General features: G+C 44.8%; 1 protein-coding gene across 14 annotated transcripts in view; it reads right to left on the minus strand.

The window, feature by feature from the left end:
* mecom (MDS1 and EVI1 complex locus) overlaps positions 1-14,968 on the minus strand; it is a 163,957-nt gene that overhangs the window by 17,472 nt on the left and 131,517 nt on the right. For 6 of the 14 annotated variants that reach the window (XM_010893655.5, XM_010893648.5, XM_010893652.5 and 3 more), the window contains 6 exons: positions 13,796-13,930; positions 5,965-6,067; positions 5,597-5,867; positions 5,175-5,322; positions 4,719-4,899; positions 137-1,553 (listed from right to left, as the gene is read on the minus strand). In XM_010893655.5, the coding sequence (XP_010891957.3) occupies positions 137-1,553; positions 4,719-4,899; positions 5,175-5,322; positions 5,597-5,867; positions 5,965-6,067; positions 13,796-13,930 (2,255 nt within the window). The remainder of the gene's footprint in view (positions 1-136; positions 1,554-4,718; positions 4,900-5,174; positions 5,323-5,596; positions 5,868-5,964; positions 6,068-13,795; positions 13,931-14,968) is intronic. The other 8 variants (XM_010893657.5, XM_010893651.5, XM_010893656.5 and 5 more) reach the window with 3 other exon arrangements.

Genomic DNA, 14,968 nt, shown 5'->3' on the forward strand with positions numbered 1-14,968 from the left:
TAATATTACAACTATATCAGTTCCTAGACACTGGCACTCACACCACAATATCGGCAAGAGAATGGGAATGTTTATTTGAAGGAAATATATATATATTTTAACTGGTTAGGTTGTGTTCACTGGAGATTCACAGTACCTGTAAATAGGGTCCATGAAGAAAGGGGTGGGCCGGGCATGCTGCAGAGAGGTATCAGCTTTAGGAAGCTCCACCCCTGCCTTGTCTTCTCCAAACATATGATTACTCTTAGACTCCTCCCCTCTGGGGGCACGGCTACTGCTGCGGTTCCTGGTGCCGCCCATGCTCAGATCCAGTGGCTGGTCCTGATTGGTAGAATGCGAGGAAGCCTCTGGTTTGGAGTTTGAGGTGAAGGGGGCTGGGATCTTATCTTCTTGCTTGCGCTTGGTGGTGAGGTCAAAGGGTGACTCAGAGGTCCTGCTCTGGCCTTTCTTGGTGGGTTCATCAGGTTGGGATGGGGGCTCCCCCTTGAGGCCTGGAGGTCTTAGCTCCCTCTCTTGGAAGGGGTAGACAGGCGGGGAGAAAGCTGGGAAGAAGGGCAGAGGGAACATGGAGGGATAGGGCAGTGCCCCCACCTTCTTGTCCTGCAGGCCCGCCAGCCCCGTGGAGCCAAAGTACCTCTCAGCGATCGAGGCAATGGCCTTGATGGAGTCGTTCACTGCTCCAGAGACAGCCGTGTGCTCGTCCAGCGAGGGGGGGTACAGGGCAGAGCCGACAGGGAACTCGTTGGTGTGGTTACTGTTCAGCGGGGTGGGGCAGTTGGGGCCTCCGCCCGCCTTCCTCTTGGGCCCCTTCCCATTCTCCCGGGGGGCCCTCTCCCGTTGGCCCTCGCTCTCCATGTCGCTCTCCAGCTCCGATCCTGACGTAGTCTCCAAGTCACTCCCGCTGGGCGTGCTCACGTCGTCCAGGTCACTGCTCTCAGACTGGTCGCTCATCTTGCCACCGCCATGCCTCTGCTTGGAAGAAGGGCCCTGGGCCGGTCGCTGCTCCACCCCCTGTGGTGTCTCACTGTCGGGTGACACCTCCTTGCGGAGGTTCTTGAGCAAGTCTCTGGCCTCCTGGGCTCCAGGGCTGGGTGACAGGAGAGGGCTCTTGTTGTGCTCCGTACCTGGACCAGGGGGTCGTCTGACTGGGGAGGTGGCCGGGATGAGGGGCGGTCGGTGGTACAGTCCGGAGGAGAACAGGCCTGGGAAGCTAAAGGGGAAGCCAGGGGCGGCGGGGAACGTCAGGCCGCTGTGGTGACGGTTCCCAAAGTAGTCTGCCAGGCTGGCACTGCTGTGGCCCATCCCGCCCAGACTGGCCTTGTCCATGGCCCCGGGGGCACCGGGGAGGGACATGCCCTGGGCGTGCGCAAACAACCCGCCGGCTGTGAAATGGTTCTTGCCCTCACAGAAGCGGCGGTGCTTGTTCAGGGATGAGGTGGTGCTGAACATCTGGCCGCAGTCTTTACACTTAATCTGGGTGCGGCAGTCGGCGTGCATGCGCTTGTGACGGCACAGGTTGGAGAACTGTGTGTAGGACTTGTGGCACACCTCGCCTGGAGACAGAGGGAGACAGACACGGGGCACTTAGACGGTAGTCCAACACCACACACACACACACACACACACACACATGCGTGGATGTACTGTATACACAAAGTAACATGAAGACCATGAGTTTCTCCATGAATCTAATAGTCAGGAAAAACTCCAGGCTTTAGTTGTTTGGGAAGAGGAGGACAGGGCAGTGCACGACAGCCTGGCTGTAAGATGTCCTGGTCTGACAGTGTTGTTGTAGTGAAATGAAGGGGGTTGGGATGACAGGCAGATCCTGGCTTTGTCATGGGGCTTTGGTCCTCATGGCCCAGACTAAGTCAGAATCCTCAGACACATCACCTGCACCTCCACTGTGCTCCCATGGTTAGACCCTCTATGAGTTACTGAACAAACACACACTGAGACGTGACACACAATAAACACACTGAGACGTGACACACGACAAAAACACCCTGAAGCATGACATAGAGAACAAGCGCACACTGAGACACGACACAGAACAAACACACAGTGAGACATGACACAACAAACACACAGTGAGACATGACACAACAAACACACAGTGAGACAGGACACAACAAACACACAGTGAGACATGACACAACAAACACACACTTCGACATGACACATACATATATACACACACACGCTCACACAGACAAGCAGACATATTCACAGATATTCACATAACACACAATAGATAAAAAACACACACATACACACTAACTCACAGACACGGCACAATGGCACTATTTTGGGCCTGTGAAGGAAACAGAGTTGAATGAATCCTATCCTGCAGGTCCTGTTCCCAGGGACTGGGCTCACGTCCTCCCCTGCCCCCCACCCACACTCCCCCCTGGCCAGGTCCTCCTCACCCTGTCTCTGTCATCCAGCTCACCCTAACCTTCCCACAGTCTCCGAGTTCCTCTCCCGTCTGACCCCACGGACGCCAGCCTGCCACATAGCAACTCTCACCGTTCAACAAAACATTCCTTTACAGACCACAATGTAAAAATGGGAAGCTAATCACAATTTCATATCAGCGCATACTCTGTTTCTAACACTATTTTAACCTTTAACTAAGTATTGATTCAGATGATGTACTCATCTCATTGTCTGGAGGTTTTCCTTTGGTCATGGACGGTAAGGGAATGTGTTGTTGTGGTGGCGTAAGACAACTGTATCGTCTGCATGCCTTGCTCCATGAATCCAGACTAAACGTCACAGAATTAATGATTATGTGTTGGAATGAGTTAATGTGGTAATTGACAAGAGATGTTGATAGTCTAGGTGTAAATATTGGCCGGACCTCAGGCTCCTTGGCTAAAGTGTGTTGTTTTCAGTATCCTCTCTGTTTTAGAACCACTGGAAACGCTTGGCTGTAAATCACACACTGCCAACGTTTATAGACTAACAACACGCACACACAGACACGCACACACACGCACGCGCACACACACAACACCCTCAGTCTGAGGGATCCGATCCGCTTCACACGGGTTTTGCCAGCTCTCCATAAACTGTAACAAAATATTCTAAACACATTCCTGTGAAGAGCAGGGTTGACCAAGAGAGCCCCAGTAATGATCTGGACATACAGCCACTGCCTTTACCTAGGTGCACACATAGATACACACATGCAAGACACACAGGGACACAATCACACACACACACACATACACACACATTACAATGGACACACCAATGCACAAATACATGTACAGGCCCACATGCACACACACACACAGGTAAAAACATACAATACAGTACACAGACCGACACGTGGACAAACAAAAAGGATGGACACACACATTGTCTCGGATACAGCTCTCATGACCCAAAGTCTTCTGTCTTTTTCTACAGTCATTAGCTGTTTTTAAACCTGCATATGTTCGACTGATTCCTGCAGATGGACTCCCATTGGAGCCCAGTGGAAGGGACATGTGGTAGCTATTTGTGTGGAATGGTGCCTGTGTACAGGGGGAGGGCGGAGTCTGCAGGCAAACACGGACCTCTCTGCCTAGCGTGTGGGGTCAAAGAGCTGGGGTCAAAGGGTGAAGGTCATTGTGCTTTGGGGTATGGAGAACTTCGGGCGTGTGAAATGAAAGTGTGAGAAATCTTTACTGGGGCCAAGAGTTTTCTTTTCTGAGGAGTTCAACTCTGTGCCCATGTTAAAGCCCAAGGACCAAGTTCTGGTCAGGTCACAAGGTTAAGGAAAACTCCAGGCACTGGTCATTGTGTGGTGTTGGTAATCTTAGAATACGGGGGCATTAACAGGGAATGAGTATGAGAGAGAGTTGGGTCAAAGCTAGGAGGTTTGGGGTCAATGGGGGGTCATGGCTGGTCAAACAGGTCAATGCGCGTAACAACAGTGGGGTTAAACCGTAAGGTCATAGTGTGAGGTCATTGCAAGGGGTCAGTGTTGATGAGACATGTACTACTAGTGTTCTCACTGATAACAGCTCTGCCTTGTGACTACCGTTCCTGTGGAATGAAAAATGTTATGTTCTCCTTTTGTAATCATGGAGATCATACATAAGTACTCATAATCACAGTCAACATGCCACCTTCAAAATTAAGTCAGTACCATTCCAAATATCATACATGAAATGTATAGAATCAATCTTAGCATCACAACCTACTACATGCAATGGTTGATAATACATTATGCCATGTAATACAGTTTAATTAAATATAAAACCGCTTCTGTATGATTTTTTTAAAGGATGTACTGATATTTAAAAGGGACAATCGAACTTAATACATTTCTTTTACGTGTACCGTTAATATGATTTTCTACATAATGGGTATCTTTAACACCTATTAAACCTGTTTACTTCAAGTCTCATGATACAGCAAAACAAGAGCAAAACGTGAGATGTTTAGATGTTTGGCTCTTTGGCTTCAAGAGACTGAAAGCCACGTATCTTGAACACTTGCAAGTTGACATGCACACTTCTATTTAAACAATGAACAAGTGAAAATCCCCTCTAAAATCATGAGACTGCCAAAGTAGGCACCGGGCGGTGTTATAATTGACCATGTAGACATTCATATTATCTCAACTAGGAGCAAGACCATGTGAGAACATCCAGTAAGAGGAGGGCTTTCTAAATGAGTTCTAACGTTCTAGTAGAAGATGTGGAAAAAGCGTGCAGACTTACATATGAAGGGTCTGAGTGACTTACATATGAAGGGCTTGACACTGCTGTGGATGTGCTTGTGCTGCTTGAGGCCCGAGGACGTGGCAAAGGTTTTCCCACAGTCGGGACAGGCGTGAGCCCGCGCCCCGACGTGCTGCGAGCGGATGTGCCTCTGCAGGTTACTGGGGTCTGTGAACACCTGCTGGGGGGGGGACAGAGGGACACAGAGGGGTCACCCATCTGCGACTATGGACGTACACGCATACGTATGCACACACAGGCTAAACTCAACCTTCTGTAAGAACAGAAATATACACACACACACACACACACACACACACACACACACACCTATCCTACCCCCACGTACATACACCTAATCTATCCACACACAAACTCTCCTACCCTACACACACCTAACATCCCCACCCCCCACCGCCCCACGCACGCCTCCCCAAAAAAACGCCACGACTGTACCTTGGTGCAGTTTTCACATTCGTAGTGCTTGCCACTGTCATGCGACATCTGATGACGGATAAGGTTGGATTTCCAGTTGAAGGCCTTGGGGCACTGGTCACACTTGTATTCTCTCTCCTCCGAGTGAGACAGAGAGTGAGCTTCCATACTGCAGGACAGACAGACACACACACACACACACACGGAAACAGTCGAGGACGTTGTTACAACAGCACTTCATCACAAGCCTCTGAGCTAAACATTAATGAAAAATGGGTGTAAAATCACAGAAGCGTTCAGGAAGAGACCCTGGCCCTGTGAGCGCTAATATGACAGGGCGACTGTCGCCGTTAACAACAACATTATCCCTAAGGAAACGACACCTCTGAGGTGAATATGCAGCCATCACTAGCTCTGTGAGCACGACGCAGGGGCTTCCGCACCTCTGGGCGTCAGGGAACACCTGGTCACATTCTCTACATTCCCGGGGGCCGTCCTGGTTGTGGTCGCTGAGGCTGTGCGACAGGTGGAAGTCACTGGGGTGCAGCTCGTGGGGCTCTAGGCCCTCGGGACCCTCCAGGTCGCTGCTGTCCCCGCCAGGGTTCCCCAAGAAGGCAGAGGGCGGTGTCCCGCAGGGAACCTTCTGGTGGTCCAGCAGCTCGGAACGAGACTCAAATTGCTGGTCGCAGTCTTCACAGTGATACTGTCTCTCCTCTGGACAAGGGGGGGATGACAGCGAGAACTATGTTAGGAGTGTGTGCACATCTGTGTGGGTGTGTGTGGGTGAGTGTGTGTGTCTGCATGAACTGACCATGCATATCAGGAGCCATGATGTCACATGAATACTCCTCTGCCTTCATGAACAGAAGCAGCTCCTGTCCTGGTTGGATCTCTCGGGTCACTCTGTAGAAGATCTGCAAAACACACACACACACAGGTTTCACAAATATGAAATGACAGTCTGTACATACTGTAAATATGCATATATAGCACATTTACATTCACCTTTACTGAAACACACATGCACATTCTCTCACATACAGGCACGTTGTCACACATGCACACGCTCTCTCACAGACATGCGCTCTCTCTCTCTCTCTCTCTCTCTCTCTCACTCTCACACAGGGAATGAAATACGACAGATGCTCAGGCAAACACACACATAATTTAAAGAATAGGGAGGATACAACGTGCTGAGTGTGTGTAATAGATCCATAGTATGACCAGAATTATCTAAAAGACCTCAGAGGAAGAGGCAGTAAAAAGTGTGGTGACACGTCTTTGCTGTAGCGTACTGTAATGCTGTGGTTCTGTGTTAATAGAGCAGCAGTCTCTTGTGAACTTGATGTTCCTTACATAGTAGTTTATGGATCGAGAAAAACTATAATCCATGGTTCAGTTTTCATTACACGTTTAGTTAACGTTTAGACACCTCTAGCTAAAAGTCTAAAGCATGGACTGCAGTTTCTATTGGATGACAGTTTTCAGGGTGAGGAACAACAATGTATTTTTAACATTTAGGCCATAACTTCCTTGTTCCAAAATGTTTTCATCTTTTAGTACCAGAAATCAACAATTATGTGAGACTGTCTAGTTTAACCAATAATAACAAATTCATATTTTTTTCTGTGTATGTTCCCAGAACATAAGCTTGGCTTTTCGTAGCATAATTAAAGATTTTCCAGCAGTGATGATGATTTTATAATGTCTAATATTGCAAGAATAGTCACAAGACATTACAAAAACCACCTGGCCCAGAATCTTCTTCTTCATCTTCTAAAGCGCTTATCCATGTTAAATGAGCATAGTCCTTAGTGCTGATACTGTTACACTTTGTGAACGGTAAGGAAATAAACACTGCTACTCTTACTTAACAACTCATCGTGTAGTATTTTATACCATTAACCCCAATCAGAATGGCCACATTCAAAAATGCACACATTTCATTTATTCTAGATTTCCTGCTTATTCTCTGCATTTGAAGAAACATTCCAATTGATTTCATGAAAAGGATTTTATGAAAAACTGAAAGAAACAAATGTTTTCATGCATGACAAATACAGTATACATTAGAATGTACACAGACACTTCAACTAGACATCACAAACACTCAGCTCACGGAGGGGTGGGGGGTATAGTGAATGGATCAGCTGAGAGACCCTGAGATCTCTGGGACTTCCCATGCGAACACAATAGATGCTCTCACAAACAATCGCTGATGGCGTTATTTTTGGCATGCCTTGAAGGTTTAAGTCATTAACTTCCCCCCACAGCACCACTGTACCATTTGGACAGGGGACGGTGGACGCAGGGGGGGCGGGGGGGGTTATTCGAAATGTGACATGGGAGGTTTCTGGTAAGGGCGCGGGTCACAGGGACACTGGCCCTGGGAGATAACATACTAGGCTCGCAATGACATCAGCCCGGCACGGTGGCGCGGGCGAGGGCCAGGCGACCTGGTCAGAGGGGAGCCAGCCTCAACCCCATTGTTCAGGAGGAGAATGCAGGGAACTGAGAGGGTCCAAAGCCAGCCATGAGAACAGAGCTAACTCTCTCAGGTGCCCCCGTCGTCTCAATACACTCTGTCACCCTCCTCCCAGCACCATCCCTCACCCCACAGGCCGCAGTAACACTGGGAGTCAGGAACAATCAAAGAGCCGTTGACACAGTTACGCGCTAACGGGACTCCCCTCCAGAGACTGACAGGGACTTTCAGGGTGACTTTGGCCCAAACCCAGACCTGGCTGTGCTCCTTTGTGTGAAAATGACTGACAAGGAGTTGACAAGACAGCAACAACTGATCGGAAACCAGGCTATGATGCAGCCCCAACTGGGCACTGGCACAAAAGGGTCACAATGTGGCGGAGGCTGTGGAGAGCCAGTTTGAGATTCTGTAGCTTATATCTCTGCAGATGGTGCACAATCTGGCAAACAGGCACTGCAGTGGAAGTGCCAACATGGGGAAATTCCCGTCAGCAACACCCCTTCCCTGTGGGCCGCCAAAGGCAAACATTTGAACACACATAAACAAACATACTGTACATACCCCAAAACACACGCTTACGTGCCTATACACACACAAACGCACACACGGGTTGTACATTCTGCATTGTTAAAGATCTGAATGCATTACGCAATAAGGGTGTGCTGACCCAGTGTGACTGATCTAGTCTGGGGCTGTTAATGGACAGTGGCTAGAAATAACAGACAGATAAGAACAGGGGTGTTTGGGTTCACACTTTGAGGGCCGGACCGTCACGCCTTTGGACTAAAGGGGAACCACTGAGGAGAGACAGCCCCAAGCCTTGACCTCTGGAGCTTGTCAGGGGTCAGAGTGACAACAGTCCTTATGACACTTTATTACCTGGCCTTATCATTAGGGATTGAGCTAACATAACACAACAAGGCATTTAGGATAGTCAAACACACACACACACACACAATACTCATTGTCCCCCTTCTCTGTCCCTCCCTCCTTCCTTTGTTTTTTTTTCTAAAGGTCATAACTACAGACATATATGAAGCTATAATCTTAGTGAAGTTGGTTACCTTGACATCAGTAGTAATCAATGCAAACAAAGAGTCAGGTTTTCCTTGGGACACAGGCACACCCTTTCTCTGTTCCTGCAATGTCCTTCCTCTCAGGCAGCTCATCCAGCCAGTGTGCCACTGAAAACCCCCCGTCATGACTTGTAGCTGAGTTCTAATTTGCAGTTGTGGACCTGTCTCAATGCAGTAACTCCACCGCAGGTTCAGAAGAGTAAACAAATTGTAATCACACCACTCGATTAACCAGTAACTATTAGCTGGTGCATTTGTGCTGGAAGAGAGCACATACCTAGGCCAACAACCATGACTGATCTTGCAGGTACCCAATCTAGCACAGGTAGAAGTGTCTAGAGTGCATCTACAGTGCTTTTCTGTGGTACATCCACCCGTACACCCCCGAACCAATATTCACTGCTCCCTGGGACCTGTGGGGTGTGGGCTCCCAGGATTCAAACTCTTGGCCGCAATGACACAGCTGTACTGTAATGCAGTGACTTAGATTGCAGGGCCAAAATGAAGTAATAAAAAAAAAAAAAAGCAACTGACTCAGGACTAAATAAAAAGTCAAATCACGTCTAATTAAAATGTTGTTATACTTATGAACAACCACGAAAAAAAAATAAGTCTCTGTCACTAATAAGTACAGCCACTGGAGGTAACTCAACAATTCACTTGAAAAGGCATACTGAGAAATTATGTTGAATATATGGCTTATTTCTGGAATTATACAACATTCACAAGCTTAAATCTGATCCATTTAAATCACAGTTAATTGGTTTAAGTAAAGACTACAAAATCACTAAGTAACAATTCACAGTGCAAGAGGTTTTGTCATACGTTTTCATTAAAGACAGCACATTGAGGTTTATAGTAACATTAGCTGAATGCTGATCTAGAATCAAGTCTTTCCTGTCCATATAGTTTTACTCATTATGATCCAAAAGACAAAACAATTCTAGATAAGCACTGGGGACATTTTGTGAACATCACTATGCTCTTTAGTCAACTCCATGACGACAGACAAAAACTCTTAACCACAGACATTAACAAAGTCAACTCATCCACTTCAGGTCTCTTTTGTGGCATGAAGGAATCAATATGACTAATGAGATTAGCCCTCATATCCTTCCACAATGTTTTATGAAAGTCTTTAGTCACTCATCGGATTATGAGAATTAGACTGATAATCCATTACCCCTTCAGCCTTGGTATAGGCTTATCTCAGAGATACAGTATGTGAGATAATAAATACAATTCTTATCTGAAATTCTTAATTCAATGCCCCATGATTATGAATAGTGTTAGTCACCAATTCAGGGCTGAAAGAAGGTTTTTACTCTAATACAGTAAATATGGGCCAAGTTTCCCAAAACATTGTAAAAAAAATAAAAATAAAAGCCATAATTTCTAAGGTTCCACTTCAAAACATTTATTATTTAACTGCGACTCCAGCCCATTCACAGAACAGCTAACTATGTGATTATGTTGTTTTATATCTTACCTGTTATTTTAAACACAATATCTCTGTTAAACATTACATTTATGTGTTTATATATTAGCCTTAAATCTAACATGTGTAAACTATGATTTAATATTAGGGGAAGCATTTGAAAAAGCAATCTCAATATTTGCATAAGTCACAATATGTATTTTTATAAGCTGATATATTTTTTGGAGAAAGCAGATCATGAGCTTTGCGTTTCATTTCATCGTAGTAGTATTAGACACACACAACATAGAAAATATCCGGTCTTTGTGAAGTTTTGTGAAAAACATCCAAAATAATTGCCCATTGCAGGAGAAATGTGTCGTTTTTTTTTTTTATCTAAGTGGGAACAAGGGGAATTGAATCAACGACGGTTTGCATTCTTCACAACTCTCCCCCTCCCCCACTTGCCACTCACCTAGTGTTTTAGCCTACTTTGACTTTTGGTCCACCAGTTTCAAAATGCTGTAAAAACTATAAAGATTTGTTATATTTGTTATTAGATTTTTTTCTGAAAGTGTGCAATTTACAACAACGTTTGTATGCACCCAACATTATTTCAGTATGAAACTCATTGAGAAACACTACCATTCGATAAATACTGCAGGGAGAAACATGGATATGTTTCTTATATTACAATGCGGGATTTATGAACATTCTCCATATTTCAAGATAGGTTTAACCATGTTAACGTTGAAGCTCATTGCCATCATCTGTAGAACCGCGTTATGATGCGGGATACTATCCTTAAGCTTAGTCGTTTCCTGGAGATTTTAAAACCCGTGCACATCTAAGAGTGATCCAGACTACTTGCTAATGAGTCATGTCTTTTTGCCCGTCTTACTTCATTTACAAAATATATCTGGTAAACATAGCGTCTAGATGGGTTTCATGAGCTTATTGACAATATCATCGAAGTCAATAATGTATCGATCCTAGAAAGCAACGCGTTGTTAAAGACGTTCAATCAGTTGTTTGCCAATATACTACTATCATTTTTGGAATCAATCTTTCATGTATGACAATGTGTTAGGTAGCCCAAATCAGCGTAATAGCCTACGCCATCTCATTTTCAGCTATAGGTTGTAATATCTCTCTTGGAATGCGGCGTTATCATCATTTTATTCATGTAACATTTTTAATTGAGAAAGCTGATTTGAATGGAGAAAGCTGGAGCACTGCTATTTTTTCGATGTTATACATTTCCGCACAATGACTCACTTAGCAAACGTCTTCTCGTACGTGCCTGATTGGGAAACACTTAACAACTTAACTCGTGCATAATGATGAATCTGTCAGCGTAATGCTTAAATTAGCTACATCCACACATTCATTGTATGAGACCCAAATGTCGCGGACAGCATAATATATTGTTTTATACTTATTGTAATTGTTATATTTAATAAGACTACTGTTACTACTCATATTTATACGTTTAGCGATGTTTTACCAGATATCTACCCTTCACCTTAAAGCTAACAGATACCCACACATAATTTGAAGGATTACCAAGCAAGACTGTCTCCTAACAGCTCTTCACTGTGCCTCTCTCACACACGCACACATTCCTTTATTAAGTTATCTTGATAGGGATACCAAAGTTGATTGCCCTTAAATCAAACATTTACTAATCCTAACCCATATCCTAACCTAAACCTCAGTAACCTAGTATTTATGCTTAAACTTCACATACCCCTAATGCCTAACCAATACATAGTAACTTAAACTTAATTGTAATCCTAACCCCAATTGTAAACTTTCACCTAAACCACACAATTTCCCCATTTGTCACTTTAACAACAGTTGGGGAAATTTTTGTCCCTATTTTACAGTCAAAAACACACATAGATAAAGACAGACAAGCACAACTAGGAAAGCCTAACAGTTCATCTGGATCTCTTCCCGCCCTCCCTTCCTCGATTCACCCTCTTTTCCTTTCCTCACCCTCTTGAGATTGGACGTAAAGTTTTATGATAAACAGAACTAGGTCAGAAATAAGAGTATTGAAGCCAGGTTAGTCCACAATGTGGGATTGATTGTGTAAGAGGGTGTAATATGTGGTTTAGGCTGGCCTCACAGTCAGTACTTCTTAGCAGCTGTAAAACCTTTTGGAAGTAGGTAGGGGACGACGTTTCTCACTCCAGCTTTAGGATGAGGAGCACATGGAGCTATCAGAACTGCAAGGAACTATCACATAGGCTATAAAAACACCCTTCACAGAACATACTTACAGATGCACACACATGACTACACTCACTCACACACACACATGCAAACACACACACACACACACACACACACACACACACACACACACACATAAATACACATGCACACACACTCACACACACATGCATACACACACATTACATTCCTACTCTCATAGATGCTGACATAACTTTCAGGTCCTAGACAGGCTTTGTGAACGATTACTGTGTGTTATAAAAACAGGAGGTGTGTCTGGGAGGTGTGAAGACTGCATTGTGCCGTGTTGTGACCGTGTCCGGTACCTAACAATCAGCCCATCACAGCCATGACCCAGGACAGGCTTAGACAGCCACCCGAGCAGAACCACACTGATGACAGTAACACTGCTTCACATCGTTTCTGTCTCAAACATCTCAAAACTTTAGAGCAAACTGTTTTTAACCAGGGCTCTTGTCAAAAGTAGTTTCACCTCATAGCGGTCAAACTGGGTCCAATGTAGTGAATACGGTGACATTTGGGATACACCCCTTGAGTAGGTCTCTTCCTGTCAACACTGATATTCACCAAATCAAGTGTGGAATAACCGTTCGTGGAAGATAATGATGTTGAAATAATGGATATGATTACTATTATCACAATGGCAATGTGCTGTTTGTAGTTACTAATTACATCCAGTTATCATTACATTCAAAACATATTCCTTAAATCATATCCGCATTACATAGAGCTAAATAACGAAATAAGTTACGTTTGTACAATTTCATACTTGTTTTCCACAGGCAACGTCAGGTACAGTTCCCCACTCCTCTACTGTGAGTTTGTGTGTATGTGTAAACACTCAGTGTGGTGCGTGCATGCATGTACTCAAGAGTCCATCAAATCCCATCCTACCAGTGAATGGGTGAAGTGATAAAGCCCCTATGTCCCAGGGTGGGCCCTGCTGTCCTGTGTCTCCCAGGTGAAGAGAGAGGAAGCCCTTGGGCGTTCCATACATATCTGGGAGTTTATAGTGTGAAGTGTGTGTGACTATCAGAATGACAGCTGCCTGTGCGATGTTTGTGATCTGGCCCTGTGGTCCTCTCCATGCCAAGACACAATTACACCGAAACTAAAAAACAAAACGGTGATAGGCTCCCTGAGTCTGGTTGTGTGTGTGTGTGTTTGTGCATGCATGTGTGTGTGTGTTTGTGCGTGTGTCAGGAGAGCAGGGCAGATAGTGATGGCAGAATGGGCCACACAGGGGCTATCAGAACTGAATCCATAACACCTTGTAACACAGCCACAGGCAGTCAGTCAGGCAGTCAGTCAGGCAAGCATGACATGGGGGTTCAGTGAGGGCCTGTGGCAGGCAGGCAGTCAGGCTGCAGCCTGGAGCTGCTCTCCTCTCGCCTCCACATACCTGATCATCTATCTGGCACCGCGTCACGTTGTGCTGGTGGGCCGTGGGGGCAAACTGGATGTGCTTTAGCCAGCTCCCGATATCAGGCTTACTGGCAGCCACGCAGAACTTAGCATGGCCCGACCCGTTCAAGATCTGGAGAGAGATGTAGAGGGGGGGGGTTGGAACACTTTGATCTCTATCATATTCCGCACAGGTTACTGTGTCCACAGGACTAACCACATACCTCCCACAGAGAAAACAGGCCACACTGATGTGAGGCTACAGTATTATAAGAAGCAAGGAAAGCACACACACACACACATAGAAACATATAAACACACCTTGAACACACCAGAACTGTGTTCTGCTTTCTCAGCAAACAATACACATTGATTCACACTCTACAACACAAATAAAAACATATAATACCAATAATCTATGTTTTGAGTGATCATATATGAAAACATTATCTTTCATACACTTGACTGAAATTGAACCAAAAATGTATTTACTTCTTAATGTTAGCAGTTATCCAATACAAACGCAAAACAGTCAATACATATGTTAGAGTTATAAGAATGGTTATTGTCGAGTGAATTATAGGAAGTGGTTGTAAATAAAATCAGAAAAGTATTTTTTTCAATCTCCCATGGTTGTGCTCAATAAATAAAATCAGAAAAGCATTTTTTTCAACCTCCCAAAACACTGTAATGTTAATTCAATTATTACTAGGCCAACATGTTTATGTTTGTTTCAACATTTGTAGAATATGCATATTGCACAAACGCTCAAATCAAAAGAAGATTCTGAAGATAATATTATAAAGCTGACACTGATTGAAAAGTCTCTCAGGGGGTTGACGATCAGGAGATATATAACAATAGCGCCTAATCTTAAGGAGTGAAAGAGCCACAGCACGATAACCCCAGCGGGCTGCAACAAGTAAATTAGAATCAGAAGAAATTTTTATTATCCAATATGGATTTTGGAAATATATATTTGCCTTAACATCAGAATTAACGCACACTCTTTTCACCCCATTAACTCAAAATATTCTAGGTTATGATCAGTGAATGAATACCCTCATATCATATTCACTAAATCAACTAGGCTATTAGGCATACAATTTGACCAAGTACATATATAAACGTAAGCGTACTTATGCATAAATGATAGGCCAAGCAATTATTC

The sequence above is a fragment of the Esox lucius genome, chromosome 1, assembly GCF_011004845.1.
Source record: "Esox lucius isolate fEsoLuc1 chromosome 1, fEsoLuc1.pri, whole genome shotgun sequence".
NCBI lineage: Eukaryota > Metazoa > Chordata > Actinopteri > Esociformes > Esocidae > Esox > Esox lucius.